The sequence below is a fragment of the Montipora foliosa genome, chromosome 2 (assembly GCF_036669935.1).
Source record: "Montipora foliosa isolate CH-2021 chromosome 2, ASM3666993v2, whole genome shotgun sequence".
NCBI lineage: Eukaryota > Metazoa > Cnidaria > Anthozoa > Scleractinia > Acroporidae > Montipora > Montipora foliosa.
The window spans coordinates 21,081,787-21,098,772 of NC_090870.1; the positions used below are offsets into that span (position 1 = coordinate 21,081,787).

The following is a 16,986-nucleotide window of genomic DNA, read 5'->3' on the forward strand; positions in this document are numbered from 1 at the left end:
TAAACTTAGTGCAGCTTAAATTTGTCATGATCATTTTATGGTTGTTAAGTCTAGTCACTGATTTTAAATTATTAGCATTGAGGTTGTGGTTGGGCATATTGTACATGATAACCGATTCTACTTTTCTCAGAGCTTTTTAGAAGGACAATCTCTTAGGAGGGCAGGAGGCAACAATATTGAATTATGTTCAAAGGAATAAAAGAACGGAAACATACATGATGTATTGTTGATTTTTAATTTGCTTAGTTATTTTCTCCATCTTTCGCTTGCTTCGAATTCGTCAGAATTAAAAGCAATTGAAAACAAAACTTTGAAAAGTCAGGAAAAAGGATTTCATAATCTACTGATCAGAAGCCTCTTTGTAGGCTCTAGCTTGTAAGTGTTATTTGTTTTTAATGATCAAGGTGTGTGACTGCAGACTGCCTACATATAGCGTTGATAAGCAGTATTTAAGTCTAAGCGCCCATTTCAAATAGTGCTGATAAACAGTATTTAATTCTAATTATATATAAGCACCCATTTTAGGACGGTTAGCTTTCAATAACTGTGATTTAGGGTTAGTCTGCAGTCTGCGGTCTGCAGTTTGCAAATGTCATACAACGTTCTCCTTCAATGTCTGGCTCATCCACTTTTTCAAATTATTGACCATTTCCCTGCTATGTATTTGATGTAGCTGTGACTTTTCCACTCATTTGTGGCCTTTTGATTTCTTTTCTCCGAGAGATTCGGAAACCACTTCATACGGCATTTTGGCAATGGTTCTGTGAACGGTTATGCTTTTTTTACAAGCGGTTTCTCCAAGATAATGACACCAGTGGTTTGGTGACAAGATCTTTTGTTTGATTAACCGGCAAAGGTTCTCTTTCGTTGTTCTATTTGTCCGTGCCACCATCCTTTTTTCACGGTGCTTACGTTGTGTTTGCGGCGAAAGTTCGTCATCGTTTTACTCGCAAATTATTACAAATTAGAACATTTACGGGTTATTTCACGAAAATCAATTAGATCTGTTTGCATATGAGAAAGAAAATCGGTTTGTTATCATGACTAGAAATGATGCCTTCCTGGTGAATTTTGGATAGCAACGTAAATAAACTTCATACAATATTTGACGATTTGTCCTTCAGAATCAAGAGCCCACCTCTTGCAAACAATTTTTGCTTTTGTTGCACTGGAGACTCAGATAAATTAATTTAGCCACCCTTCTAACTTCTTCATAAAGTTCATTTGCGCCTGTGCAAAATGGTGGTTGTTGCGAGAGCTTGGAAATAGCTTAAATTCATTGGTACAAAACTAGCAGACTCGAAAGCTTAGCGATCAATACAGAGAAGACGTAATCTCACACGTCCAATGGTGTGAGGGTTCGAATTCTTGGAGCGACACGGACTGTTATGGAAGCTCAAGGTAAGTGGCATAGTCCGTTGGTAGTAATGTAAGGAACAGTAAAGAAAAAGGGAAGGAAAGGGAGAGACGGAAAGTGGAAGAAGAACTTATAATTAAGGCAAGGGGAAGATGGAAGAGGAATTTAACCAATGTGTCTTTTTTCATTATTTTCTTTTTTATCTCCCCTAAAAATCCAGGTTCCAGTTTTTTTTATTACATCCCCCAAAAAGGGGAAAACCCTGTTTTAGACAGTTCATAATAACCTAGGTTGACATTAAAATTAATCTAAATTTAAATTCAACCTTTAACAGCCACCGAGAACAGAAATCCAACCTCTGCTTGAAAGAAACGAAGCAAGGTGTTACCTTAACGATGTCGTTAGCAAATGACATCTTGAAAAGCCAGTCAAGTTTGATATCATCGTTTGCCAATAGATCCTTAAATGAAAAGTTAATACAGTTTAATTATTGAAAAAAAACTTTAACTATTTTGTCAATTTTCTTCTCCCGCAGACCGTTATGGTTACTTACTTAATTTTCGCGGAATGTCGAGGAACTATTGAAGCAGCTTCCACTTACCTGAAGACTTCCTCTGGTGCAAAATTTGGACATAATACAAACGTTTGGGGATGCAATGCACATACCGATGTAATGGTTAAGATTTTGATGTGACAGGTCGCGCACCTGCAAAGAAGAAGAAAAAGCTTGTAATAAATTCATGTTGAGAAATACGATGAGAAATATTGCTGCATAACATTAGAAACTGAAATAATTTCCATTTTCTTTTGCTTCCAATATATAAGAGTATATATTCACTGTAATCAGCACGTAGTACATTGTTCATATCATCAATCGATAGTTTATGTTCACCACATTTCAAAAAGAAAAAGAAGGAGGTCTGAAAAGAAACTGGCCCTTCACGTGTTTTGTCCTAGGGGCTCAACTTACGTATGGCAAAACTTGACGAGTTCGCACCGAAAGCATATTTTAGATGTTTGATCCCAGAGATGCTAGACCTGTGAGTCAACGTTGACGAGGGAGGGAACTGGAGTACCCGAAGATAAAATCACTCGTCAGGTTGAGATCGACGGCTGAAACTCATATTTCAGAGGTGGAACACGCGAATGATGATCACTAGAACGCTAACCTGCAGGACTCCCTTGTTGGGCGAGCATCATGGATCTCCCAGTGCCATCCAGATACTAACCCCTTTCAACAGGATTGACTACTTTCTACCTTTGTAAACCATGTTGACTAATGGAAATGGGCCCACTCAAGGACAGAGAATAGCTCTGACCATGGTGGGAATTGAACCCACGACCTACGGTTTAGATCACCGCTGCTCTATCGACTGAGCTACAAGGTCAGACGGAAGCAAGTCGTGGGAGTTGAAGATGTTAATTTTAGAGCAACGAGTATGTACAAGTACAAGAAAAGGTTACGTTTTTGCAAACTTTGGCCGCGTAGCACTTATACTCCAACAGAATTAACTATTGTAAGGTAATGTGAAGTGCTATTTTCTACCCATGTAAACCATGAGAGCGTTAGCCCGACAAATGGAATTGGGCCCACACAAAGACAGAGAAAATCTCTCATCAGGGTGGGAATTGAACCCAAGACCTTTGGGTTAAGTACGTGGCCAATGTTTGCAAAAACGTAACCCTTCATTGTACTTGTACATATTCATTGCCGTCAAATCCCACAACCTGCTCCTGTCTGCCCTTGTAACTCATTCGGTAGAGCAGCGTTGATCTAACCCGAAGGTGGTGGGTATTCCCACCCTCGTCAGAGTCTTACCCTTTCCTTGAGTGGGCCCAATTCCATTAGTAGGACTAACGCTCACATGGTTTACATGGGTAGAAAACAGCACACATTACCTTTTAATATAGTTAATTCTGTTGAAATATAAGTACTACGCGACCGACGTTTGCAACAACGTAACCCTTCCTTTTTCGGTAAACAATTGAAAATGCCTCAAAAAATTGGGTCTTTCTGCAGGTACCGGAAAGCGTTGTGTTTTTGGTCACTTGGGATTAGTCTTTATTTGAAGTTATTTTGTTTTCTGTGTTTGTTTCTTTTGTTTTACGTAACTTGTGCTCCGGTACCTGCAGAAGCTGCCAAAAAATTGGAAATATTAACCTGTTTCATCTCGACAAACACATCTCTTGTCAACTCTATATTGTCTTTTCGCAGCCGCTTCACAGCCACCAGTTCTGCCTAGAAAGAGATCTCTTTTCATTAGTTGTTACACATTTGTTTGGTAAATGGGTTCACATTTTGAATTAATTTTCGTTCTGTCTGGTCAGTTGGCTGGCCAGCTGCACTCCTCAGAAAGTTGACTAAGCCTGTGAAATTCAGATAGAAAACAGCTAACTTGTCCTTTTTGTGTCCCGCAATCTGTATTTTTTTAACTAGAACTGGAAACATACTTTCTTCATGCACTCTGTGTAGCAGGTTATTAATACTAATTTATTCGAAAATTCATTAATATTTTGCGTCTGCGCTGGGCCCAAGTTTAAGTCCTTTGTTTGAATCACTGTTTCCTCCATTTTTAATCCTTTCTTACCTTGTATCGCCCAACGTTTGCAAGATTAGTAACTTCAACCCCGAGAGATCCCATATTACTGACGAATGATCCATGGAAACTTCTGACCTGAAACATGAGTGTTGAAAAGACTAGCAACAGCCACTTAAAACGATATGAAGTGGGGAGGAGGGGAGGGGGCGTTGACAATGATGTTCCTTTTGGCTGCCTATGGGAAATGATCCTAAGTCTCAGAGGGTTCTTTCCATGTTTGGAAGCAGAGAGAGGTTACGGCGGATACATCCTTCATAAGAATAAAAGTGATATATATTTGTCTCTCCTTCACTCCAAAATTAAAAGTAGAAATTAGAGGAGACGCAAAAATTAGGGAAATTTATTTTTTAGAGCCGTCCAATTAACTGTTCAAGATTCTTGAATATTCAACGGATATTTCATGCAAGACTTCCACTTTATTCTATAGCAGAAGTGTTCAAAGACAAGTTCTTCGCTGAGCATCCCACTATTCGTTTTTTTCTGATACCGTGTGTACAGAATCATAACCCTAGATGATCGTTTTCTTTTAATGATTTCATCGAACACAGAATTGTTTAAGCTCTCTGATTTCACTACGGTGGTTCCTTTGCATGGATCAGATCAGTTGATACCACCAATTTCATTTACACACCGACTTAGCACCATAAATAACACTTTGAGTTCATGCCATCATTTGATGAAACCGTCCAACAGGGCGAGGTTTCGTTAAAGTTGCATGACATGTGTGGCAAGCTCACTGGTACTTTTTGATCTCGTCAAGAGTTTAAAGATTGTAAACGGGGATACTGACTTAAGTTTATAGACATCTTTGCGTGTAAGGTGGTGATTTAGGATGTTATTTTCAACATTTGGAGTCGAATCGATCTGTTTTCGAATTTGACAGAGGGAAAAATTCTCGCGGGTGAAGCAGTTATCGGAGTTGATTTGGTTTGAGCCAGTGCATTTTGTCCATCCGAGCAGCCACTTTTACGAACTGCTTTAATTATGCCGCAATAGAAGGTAAGGGTTGTCTCCATGCTAAATTTGTTTTCAAAGAAGCTAAAGAAGACGAAGAAGGAGCTTATTTTCAGTGAGACATCTCAAGCGAACCTCAGTTTGTAATAAAATGCAATGTACAATTGGTTTGAGCCAATCGTAAAGCCAATACTATGACTAACCCAAAGTCATAGTATGACCAATACTATGACCACTCAGTTTCGGCTTCATATGTGGGTTGAGTTTGTTGGTTCTCTATTCTCCTCTGAGAGGTTTCCTCCGGGTACTCCGGTTTCCCCTCTCCTCAAAAAAAAAACCCAACATTTAACTTGAATTCATGATAGTATACTGTTCACGATCACGGCCTCGAAAAAATGGAACTGGAACCCTACGCTAGCAAAGCTAAAATTCAAAGCCTATCCACCACGGAAAACTTTAATTCCCGGACTTTCTCTATCACGTTAAAACCAACTGCCTAAAAAAGTACAAACCTTGCTTGACATGCGGCTACCGGGGCTGCAAAAGGTGATGTCATGGTAATCGATAATCCACGATGTAGTCATCAAATCCCTCTCGGAAGCTTTTTTTCTTGAAAACAAAATACGCAGATGTTACAAAGCTATTTCGAAGACACTAGAGGGGAAATCCATGTATCGAAACTGCGTTATGGTGAATAGATCTATGGTGCATATAAAATTTAATAGATGGTTATGAAATGCTTTGAGGTGGTATTCGTATTTTTGTCTGCTACACACGATCCTTTCTCACGGGTTTGTAGGCAAAGGAAATACAAGTTACGAACTGGATAGGGAACAGAGTGCACTAGTGTGACTAATCTTCCGCCATTGTGTCGCGGATTCCACTCCCCGAGTCAGCGTCATACGTGGTTAAAAGTTCCTTTTTTTTCCCAACTCAGGACAAAACAATTGATTTAAGTAATGATCCGTGTAAGGTGGATAGCAATTTCCTTTGTTATGCGGCAACGGGGCTTTCCCCACATAGGAATGTTATCATTTTTACACAGAGACTGCATAAACCTACAGGAAAGCCGTTAACGCAATAAATTTTATTTACAGCCCACTTTGAAAGGGTGTTTTTTTGTGTTAAAAGATTTTGACCAATCACAAAAATTGAAAACAAAAGCCAAGAAACGTTTACCATTTTACATGGTCCCCACATACGATTTCTGTGGAATTCATTTAAACTGAGACCAGATGAAAGATGGAAGATGGTTGGAAAGTAAGGATGAATATAATACTGCTTTGATGAAGTTTTGTTAACTTTTGCTGTTTAAGCCAATCAGAAGTAAGTACAGACAATAGAAAAGTTATCACCTTTTTGCATACCAATTGAATTTCAACAAGTTCGTTGCCGTTGTTGCTATCGTTCTTATCTGGACCGTTTCTTAATCTGCCTCATTCGATTTGATCATAATCGTCGACATTATTATTATTATTATTATTATTATTATTATTATTATTAATGATGATGATTATTATTATCTTGTTTTCGCACATTGGATTTCCAATGGAACTTCAGTACTCCAGGAAGCTTGGTGACAACAAGCCTCCTCAAACTTCTAGGACCTTCCTAAGAATCCTTACCGTGTTCAGAATCACACTTTTTTGAAGCTCGTCTATCGTAAAAATCCCATAATATTTTACATCCCTCATTCTCTAGAACTGGCTCAGGTACATGTTCATACCACTTTTCATTGACAATGAAACCTTCCTCTTTACAAACCTCCCAATGGATCTTCTTTCCCACTCAGTCATGTCTCCTTTTATATTCCTTTTGTGCTAGTTTAGGACATTCACTCAGAATATGATTTATGCTTTCACCCACCTTTCTACACGTTCGACATTTACTGTCCTCTTGAGTTTGATATATTCTAGCTTTTATCAGATTCGTTGCAAGCGCCTGTTCTTGTGCTGCCATGATAAGACTCTCAGTCTCCCTTTTTACACTTCCTTTCTTTAACCAAAGCCAGGATTCATTCCCTAATATTTCTTCCGTCTGTCGTACAAATTGTCCGTGCATAACCTTTTCCCTCCATTGTTCCTTTCTTTCATTTTTCTTTCGTATCTTATACTCAACCTCTGTTTCATTATTATGACCACCGCTGATCTTTCTAGCAGCCTTTATCAGCCTTTCATCACTATCATTGATATATCTCGCCAACTCTAAGGTAGCAGACTCTACACAGTCTTCAACACTAATTAATTCTCGTCCACCTTCTTCTCTCAGTATGTAGATACGATCGACATTACTCTTTGGATGGAGACCATTATGCATGGTAAGTAATTTTCTGGTCTTTCTATCTAGATCTTGTAACTCTGACTTTCTCCAGTCCAGGAATGCAGCAGAATATCTCAGGAGAGGAATAGCCCACGTGTTGATAGCTTTCACAAGGTTACGCCCATTAACTTTTGTTTCTAAAATCTTCCGTACCCTCCTTTTATATTCTTTGGTTACTGTTTCTTTTATCTCCTCATGCTTGACCCTGTCAGCTTCTAATATGCCCAAATACTTGTAACTATCACCGTCTTTCAGTCTTTGTATGGTTTTGTAGTCCGGTAATTTTATGCCTTCTGATTTGACAACTTTTCCTCTCTTCATTAATAATGCAGCACACTTTTCTATTCCAATTTCCATCCCTATATCTTCACTAAACACCCGCACCGTTTGGATTAGGGAGTCCACCCCTTTTTCATTCATGGCGTAAGCTTTAGATCGTCCATAAACAGAAGATGGTTGATTCTCTCTCCATCATCAGAGAATTTGTATGCTGGCTCGGCTTTTCTTAATTAAGAAGTGAGTCAACGGTATTAGTGCTATCACAAATAATAATGGTGACAGGGAATCCCCCTGGAAAATTCCTTTACTGATTGAAACCTCCCCAAGTGATGCCGATCCACTTACTAACTCAACTCTCCAATTCTTGATGCTCTCCTCTAATAGTTTTCGGATTTCTTCATTTATTCCAAGCACCTTAAGACATTCTAAAATCCATGAATGCGGGATCAAATCAAATGCCTTTTTGTAATCGATCCAAGCTGTTGCGAGATTTTTCTGTCTAGTTTTTACTTCCTTTAAAATCATTTTGTCTATAAACAGTAAATCCTGCGTTCCTCTCGCTTTCCTTCTACAACCTTTCTGCTCTTCAGGTAGCATCATTTCTGAATCTAAATATTCATAAATCTCATCAGCGATTATGCTTGTCAATAGTTTCCATGTTAATGGCAACCACGTTATAGGTCTATAATTGTTGGGAGCTCTTCCTTTATCTTTATCTTTCTGGATCAATACAGTTCTTCCCTTGTTCATCCACGATGGAACTTCCCCTCTCGCAAGGCATTAAGCAATATCCAGTCAAGTCTCATCCCGAGACCTCAGACTTCCAGCACTTTTCTGAGGATATGTGATTCCGAGGAATGCCGACTTTTGCATCGTTCTTGTTCGGTCCTTAATTCCCAGTTGTCCAAGTGGCCTGCCAGCTTCTTTGACACTGAAGCCAATGCACCTACTACCACTGGCACCACTTTTGTCCTTGATTTCTAGATCCTTTTAATCTCTCTTGCCAGGTCTTGGTACTTTTCATACTTTTTCAGTTTCTTTTTGCCGTACGTTGCTATCTCCGGGAACAGCTATGTCCATAATGATTGTTTTCTTTGCCTTCTTTTTCTGAATTACAATGTCTGGCCTCCTGTGATGGATTTCACGGTCTGTTTGGATGGTAAAGTCCCACAACAGTTTTACTTCCTCATTCTCTTCTATGCTTTTGGGGGAATGCTCATACCATTTGTCACTGCACTCAACTTCATATTCCTTGCACAACTCCCAATGTAAGACCCGCCAACATCATGTCTCTTTTTATATTTTGTCTGCGCAAGCTTGGGGCAACTACACAAAATATGCTGCATAGTTTCATAGTGACTACCACACATTCTGCATTTGGATGATACATTTTGGTTTTCGATTTTGGCTTTTATGGCGTTTGTTCTTAGTGCCTGGTCTATATGCGCGGCAAAAATAAGCCCTTCTGTCTCCTTCTTCAGTTCACCAGTTCTTATCCAAATCCAGGAAACACCAGATAGGTCCTCTGTCTCTCTCTTGAACTGCCCATGCAGCTGCTTTCCAGACCAGTCCTCATTCTTTTCCTCTTTATCCTTTCCTTATACTCCTTTGGTGTTTCAATTTCATCGACATTCTTCCTCTCCCATGCAGCTTTCAACAAACTTTCCTGGCTCTGGCTGATGTAGACATTGATATTTCTTTCTTCAATATTTATGGCGTCTTCAACACTAATTAGTCCACGTCCTCCTTCTCTTCTTGGTAGGTACAGACGGCTTACGGTAGACCTGGGATGAAGAGCGCCATGGATGGTTAATAGTTTCCAGGTCTTAGGATCCAATTCAGCAAGCTCACTCTTTGTTCAGTTTACAATCCCCCCACTGTACCGAAGTTGAGATACAGCCCAGCTGTTAATACCCTTTATAACATTACCAGCATTTAGCTTTGAGGACTCTCCTAATATACTCCTTCTTCATACTTTTCTTCACTTCATCATGCATAATGTCATCGGCCTCCAACATCCCCAGATATTTATAACCTTCAACATCATCTCCAATACTTCGGATAATTCGTTGGTAGCCTGCTGCTGATTCGTTCCGTACACTGCTGAGAGGTAGCATTGCAATCACAAATAAGAAAGGGGATAAGGAATCCCCCTGGAATATTCCTCTCCTGATGGACACTTCACCAAGGTCCTTACCACATGCCGTTCGTTGTGTTTTCCAGGACTCCATGCTTTTCCTCATTAGCCGTTTGATTATATCTTCAGCCCCCACAAGATCAAGTGTTTCCAATATCCAGGAATGGGGGACAAAATCATAAGCCTTCTTATAATCGATCCAAGCAATTGCTAAGTTGGTTTTCTTCTGCTTGCAGTTGGTCCTTTGTTCCTGTGCTTTCCTTTTGGCAACCTTTCTGCTCATCTGGTTACAATGAGCTCTGGTAGAGATGTTGGTACAAATCCTCTGCTATGATCCCTGTGAGTACTTTCCACATTATTCGCAAACATGTTATTGGCCTGTTATTGGCCACAGCATTCCCTTTCGCCTTGTCTTTGATCAGCAGAACAGTTCGTCCCTTTGTCATCCATTCGGGAATGCCCCTGCCATCAAGGCATTCTTGCAGCTGCAACGCCATCCGTTCATGTAGTTTCTTCATGCTCTTCAACCAGAATCCTTGTACATTATCGGGGCCGGGAGCCTTCCAGTTTGGGATCTTCCTTACAATTGCTCGTAGCTTTTCAATATCAATGGTCAAATCATCTGTTGTTTTACCTGGGTCTTTCCCTTTAGGTCATTTAACCAACCAGTATCTCTTCTGTGTTCCACTGGCCGGTCCCAAATATTACTCCAAAACTCTCTGGCTTCATTAGCATCAGGGGTCGGTTGGTCAATTACCTGTGGGTCATCAAGTTCTTTCTAAAACTGCCTCTGGTTAACTTCAAATAACCGGTTCTGCTGGTATTGCAAAATTCGATCATTGTATCGCTTGATTTTATGAGCTTTTGCGCTGATACGCTGTTTCATTTCTCCAATCACAACTGCAACCCCCTTGGTTTCTATTTTGTACTTTCTCCACAACTGATTCCTGATTCTCGGCCTACTGCACTCATTTCTACAGACTTGCTCTAGTCGGCTGAGGTCTTTTCGCAGCTGATCCACCTGGCCTTGTAGCCGTCTTTTCCACCATGGTTCTTTGGTTGCTTTCTTCTTTCCAGGTTTGATACCCAGTCTTTCAGTCACTACTATAGCAGTGGCATACAGTAGCCTGTTGGTTTCTGAGATGTCTTTAGTTTGTATTTGGGCAGCTACGTCTTCTACAATCTGGAGCTCCTCTCTTATCCATCGCTTTGCAATTCCCTTCAAAGCTCGTACTTTGTCTTGGTCTTGACTCAGTCTGATGTCATTCAGTCTTTTCCAAATCACCCGTTGGTCTTCAGGCATTTGCCGAGGTGCTTCATCACACCGTTCACCCTGTACCTGGGCTTCTTCCGCAGTCTGTGAGTCCATCTCCTTTGCATTCTCGACAGGTAATTCATGCTCGTTACCAGTGTTAGCTTCCTCTACAACAGCTGTCCCACTTTGCTCATCATAATTTCTCGGCTTGTTCCTCTTGATCTCTCCTAACTCAACAGTTCTAAACCATTTACTTTTCAAGATAGTACGGGCCTGGTCTGCAAGCCTCTGTTCAGTCACTTTTACCATTCCTTTCTCATCCCACAACCTAAGCATTCTCTGGCGGTACCCTCTTTTCTTCGGGATACTCTTAAAATAACATTCCATCAAAGCCCTGTTCTCCTCGACTAACCATTTCCTCCTTCCCTTTCTCGGTCCATTCTCTTGAGCATCAGTTGCAGGATAACGACCGGGTGCTGGCTGCTGTCCCCCAGCAACCCTGCCGGGCGAGGCACCTTCGTCAAAAATTCCAGTCCCATTTACGCCGTTACTCATATCTGAAGCAGACATACTTATCATCACAAATAGGTGAGAGATGGCATGTTATTCGTGGTGCCACCACTAGATAGGATACCAACCAAGGTTTTACATAACCCTATCCACCCTGTGCTGTAACCCTAGCAGGGGTGGCTGTGGGGTGGCTAACGCTTGCCAAAGGTGCTACCCCGGACTCTGGTGGGCGGGAGCGTCCAACTTCCCGTGGTAGGCTGTGGCGCCAACCTGTCCTACCCCAGTGTCTATTATTATTATTATTATTATTATTATTATTATATTGTTTCGTTCACTCACCTGTAGTACAAGAAGACTATCAATAGGGCGATGATTACACACAATAATAACAATGTCAAAAGCCACAAGTAATTGAATTCTTCGTCTCCTGTCGATAAAAAGCACTTTTCAATCAGGCTACATGTTATCATCACTGAAACGCAGATGTCATACTATGTACGTCAAAATGTTTTTGTTGAGTGAAATGTACACAAACAAATTTGTTAAGGATGGTCCTTTCGGCTATGGCAACGTTTCGGAACCATACGCTTTTGAAAGTTTAACTGACTTGCAATGACTCCGCCACCCGTTAATTTTGAACAGATTTGCTCAGATGCTGTACAATGAAAGTCACTACTGACGCTTATACGAGTGCACGTTTAAAACATAGTAATATATAGATTTAGCCAAGCCTAAAAGCGGAGCTCCCTGGTTATTTATTCTTACTGCCTGTGGGGTTAGTGCATGAAAATAAAAGATTTCCAATTGTCCGCGTTTTGATGTTTCCGGTTGCTGCTTAATGATTAAATCACTTTCTTTGCTTTCTTCTATAGAAGAATTCATTGCCTAACAAGTGAACTCCACGGTACATTTTACGCTAAAAACCGATATCGCATGAATCACGAATCCATGAGTACGATATCGGTTTTTTTAGTGAAATTTACTTTGGAATTCGCCAGTTTGGCAATCAATTTTTCTTGAACCGCATGAGTTTTAAAAGAAAACAAGCACAACCTCTGCGAGCGAATGTTAGAGGAAAAAAGGCATTTCAGAGTCAACTGTTAATAGCCAGCGAATAGGAATCACGCTAAAATTAGAAGCCATAAAAAAACCTTTGTCAGTTCAAGGTCAAAAAGAGTTTTACTGATGTACTTTATTCCACTTTATCTCTGAAAACGAGATCATTCACATTTTGATGTATGTCACTGAAGCACGCCAGGTTGGCCTGGAACACTTGAAAATCGGCAAATACGGCAATGCAACCAAGAAAGGACGAACTTAAAACAAAATCCGCTCCAACTCTTAAATGACGTTAAGGTGCTTTACACAAATTTTTGAAAACAAACGCTAGTGAAATTTCCCCCTAATTTTACGAGAACTCATTGCGATTACGTGTTTATAACATAAGGGCAACATTTTCTTGTCACTGTCGAGGCACATCGAAAACCAGTTGGGCAAACGGATTAAAAAGCACTTGTTCGCTCGCATTTTAGAGCAAAACAAACAAAGACATCAACTTTTTCTTTATGTCCAAAAGAGTACAGATAACTGTCATTTAATTCCAGTTGACAATAAAAATTCGATTTTCATTCCTGAACAAAGGGAAAACCTATTAAACCACTTTTTGAAAATAATAAACGGTTTAATGCCCAAGGAAAGAATTTGTGGAGACAGTAACTTCTTCCACTAAGTATATATGGGTTATTGACCAAGCTTGTTCGATCAAGATGGCTGGATATTGGTCCAGTTCTTTTTTCTTTTTTTATTATATGACTTAAAACACCAAATCAAAGTGCTACTGTCGTTACCCGTGGATATAAAAGTTACCGTGATTGTTTGAAATAAACAGGCTGAAGTTGCCTCTATGCACTAGACAGTGTAATATAACAGCTGGATAATGGTTAGCCTGAGAGCAGGCTAGGTAATGGTGTAACAGTACAGGTGTCTCTCATTTGCGACTAGATACCCAAAATAATGCATTTATGCGAGGTGATCCCCGTTGCTGGAATTCAACCCTGTAAAAGAAGTCTACTATTTCTCCAATAGGCATAAGATTACTCTTGAACACATCCTCCTTTATAAAGAGCTGTACCATGTGTTCAAAGTTCCTAGCACAGGTGACAGGGACTTTTCGAATAAGGTCCAATTTTTGCCGCCAGGTCATATTGTTAATCTCATAATCATCCACTGAGCTCTTCTTTCCCTACAAGTCTACCAAGGATTTTCAAAGATGAGACCACCTTGTTTCTGCTGCGGAAAATGAACAGAACCATGTGAGATTACCTAACTGGCGAATGATAGGAAACACGTCCTTTTGCATTTTCAAAATATGGCGGTGATTCCCTCAAATTTCTCAATACTCTAAACCCTTGATCAAGATGTATTAATTTATTTACACAATTATCTGATTTTAGGTCACCTGCAGTGTGACATAAAAGTGCTATTTTGAATTTGTTTGATTTGATTTGCGACTTATAAAAGATCTTTGGTACTGATTGTACAACTCTCCTATCTCGACTTCTTATTCCTACATACACACTGTGCTGTAACGAATTGATATTTTTTCTATCCTTGTTATCAGGTCTGGTTTTACCACAGAAATTGTTGGGAATGCCAACACTTCAAGGTCTTTGTCCATAAACATACGTAATGGTCTATTACCCTCTCCTGGTGCAAAGCTAAGTACCTTCTCTAAATTTCAGCGATATCTGGTTGTTACACCAAAGTATCTGTGACACCAGACGGTCGTTCTTCTTCTTCCCACCACTCATCATCACTGTTGTCTGTGTTATTATTGTCATTAGAGATACTTGTGCATTTTGAATGTTTTCAGCAAAAGTTTAAATGTAAATCAGGAACACTGCTACTTTCGTTAATGCCTACAGCAGTTGGATCTGAAAGAGCAGTGAACACATTTTCTTGCCAATTTTCCTTTACTTGTTTAAGTTCATTTTGGAACAATTCACTGGTCTGCACAAGGTAGTTTACTTCTTCTAACACTTTGGCTGGTCGGACATCATTTCACTTATAATGCTTGTAACTTAAGCGTCATTTCAGTTTAATTGGTATGGTTTTTGATTCATTGATGGGCCTTGGTGAAGTAGTTACTGTTGAACTCACATCAGCTGGCACATTAACAACATTACCATGGATAGATAATTATTGACCACCCCAAGTTCACATATTTGCATAAATGGAATGCGGGGAGAAATTAAGGGTTCTTCCAAAAGAGGTTTTTTTAAGGAAACTGCAGCTTGTTTGCTTTAGAACAGGTTGGTAAATTCCCTTCAGTTAGGTTAGTATGGCAAGTAGAGCAGACCCATTCAGTATTATCAACACTTTTTGAGCCAGTTATACATTCCTCCAACAAACTTTGAGAACATTTACCACTAGATTTGCATCCTACTGTTACACTTAAAGACAGTTGATCTGTACCATAACTGATTACAGCAAGTGCATATATATTCAGGACCATGTGTTATCTTATCATGAAAAGACTGAATCACTTTTGACATGGAATGCCTCATGGAGTCTTGACCTTGAGGAATTTCAGTTTGGTTTAGGTTTGAGCTTAGCTTTCCTTAAATTGTTCCGTGCTTTTTTGCTTAGCTCTCTGACATGATCTGGATTTCAAGCTTTACCCTTATGAAATGTTTGCTTTTCATATTCCCTTGCTGCTTCAATATTTTCAGATCTTTTTTGTTTTCCTTTTTCCTGAACTCTTTATTTTGTCTTTCACCAGATAGATTCTCTCACATAAGCTCTTTTTGCCTCGGCTTTGGAGAAATTATTTATAGTGACACACATAATTTTTGGCCATGGTTAATTCATCGATTATTACCTCTGAATAATCATTCACATTGGTAACACTGCTGATTTCATCACCTGAAATTCTGTCATTATAATAATCTAATGGAAGTGCTGAAACATACCGTAAAGACTCGCAGATAAGCCGCACTCGCGGATAAGCCGCACCCCGAGTTTAGCAACTCAAATTTTGGAAAAAAAGTTTTTCATGAAAAAAAAATCGAAAGAAATCCAAAGTCGAGACCATGAAGTGTTCTGTCTTCATCCAAGGCAAACTCGCCAACAATGGATCGAAAAATACTTTAAAGTCTAACCCGTAATTTTAGCTCTTTAGTAGAATAAACATCTTGTCCACCACGTATGACATATGATTGATATTATTCTGATATTTGTTCACAGGTATTTCTCCATTCAAGGCAGTTTTTCCATATAATTTTGCGCGTAAATTTGTTGTTTTCTTGCATGCACTGTGCGAAGCTGTGTAACCAGGCATAATATCGGACGATGGAAGACTGAACACCAAAATTCACAGCACCTTTCCCAAATGGTCTCGCAGATAAGCCGCACCTACGATTTTGATCGCAAATTTTTGGAAAAAAGGTGCGGCTTATCTGCGAGTCTTTACGGTAGTGTCTTTCATCTAGATGTGCAATGTTAATAACAGTAGTTCACTGTTGTCTGCTTATAAAACTTATAACAGTTACTTGTGTCCACCCTTCAATTGATTCAGTTACACTTATTGTAACATTTAATGTATCTGAAACTGCTTGCACAATAAGTGCATCACACCATGTATTTTTGCTGTTGTGATAACACACCCACAATTGCTCTGTATCATCAGGATCATTATATAACTGGTGGGCAACAGAAGAAAAGAAGCATGACCCATCTGAGGTACACTGTTCTAGTGCCTTCAATCCTTGCTGAGCTAATTGAGCCTGCAACAGTTCCATAGAAGGATTTCTCAGTACTGTTTGTGTTCTTGTTCCATGAGCCACAGGGCCTGGGTTCGATTCAATGTCTCCTGATATCAATAGCTTTTCTTGGTTCCTCATCAGTTTTCCTTACATAATCAGTGAACGACTCTTTCGACAGTTCGTCATTCTGGTCCGCCACACAACTACTAGTGTCTGGAAGCATGGGTTGCTTGGTTGGCTCACTGCTTGTCATGTCAGTCATGTGGTTCAAGTTGGATTCACATGGCTTTGATGACTCATAGCTAAACGCTGTGATAGCTTCGATGTCACTCTCCAAATGGCAGTCACCTTGTTAATCCCCCGTGAGCTTAGGGGATTGACAGAGACAGTCTTCTTACCATGTGTCGATCAACTCTATTTCGACATTTAAGTCTATGCGTTGGTGAGTGAAAGGCGGTGCACAAGTAATTGCACCAATGTGTACTTGTTAAGAATCTTTTGCTTCATCCTCGAAGAACACCATTTTCTCACTTCTTCAGTCTGTTGCTTCTAAATGCAGCGGAAATTGCTCAAACACTTAGTACAAAAGCCACAAACAGCAATGGCGGTGCACAACCTGGCGAACCGGATGTCACACTTTCCAAGCTGTGTTGTGATTCGCTTGAAATAGTATCCATCCTAATTGGCTAATTCGATCAAACTTCCGGTTACGCAGGAGTGACTACTTGCATACAGATTCCCCACCAAACTCGTGGATAATATCCACCAGTAAAAAATGATCCTTGCCGGAGCCAGCGAGAAATCCCGAGCGG

The 16,986-nt window shown here is 39.9% G+C and overlaps 1 protein-coding gene and 1 non-coding gene across 13 annotated transcripts in view; both read right to left on the bottom strand.

Annotated features, from left to right (window-relative positions):
- LOC137992652 (atrial natriuretic peptide receptor 1-like) overlaps nt 1-16,986 on the bottom strand; it is an 89,388-nt gene that overhangs the window by 27,866 nt on the left and 44,536 nt on the right. For all 12 annotated transcript variants that reach the window (XM_068838116.1, XM_068838118.1, XM_068838125.1 and 9 more), the window contains 6 exons: nt 11,751-11,838; nt 5,424-5,520; nt 3,946-4,032; nt 3,519-3,596; nt 1,959-2,063; nt 1,746-1,817 (listed from right to left, as the gene is read on the bottom strand). In XM_068838116.1, the coding sequence (XP_068694217.1) occupies nt 1,746-1,817; nt 1,959-2,063; nt 3,519-3,596; nt 3,946-4,032; nt 5,424-5,520; nt 11,751-11,838 (527 nt within the window). The remainder of the gene's footprint in view (nt 1-1,745; nt 1,818-1,958; nt 2,064-3,518; nt 3,597-3,945; nt 4,033-5,423; nt 5,521-11,750; nt 11,839-16,986) is intronic.
- Trnar-ucu (transfer RNA arginine (anticodon UCU)) lies at nt 2,673-2,745 on the bottom strand. The gene has a single exon. It is a non-coding gene; the product is annotated as a tRNA-Arg (tRNA).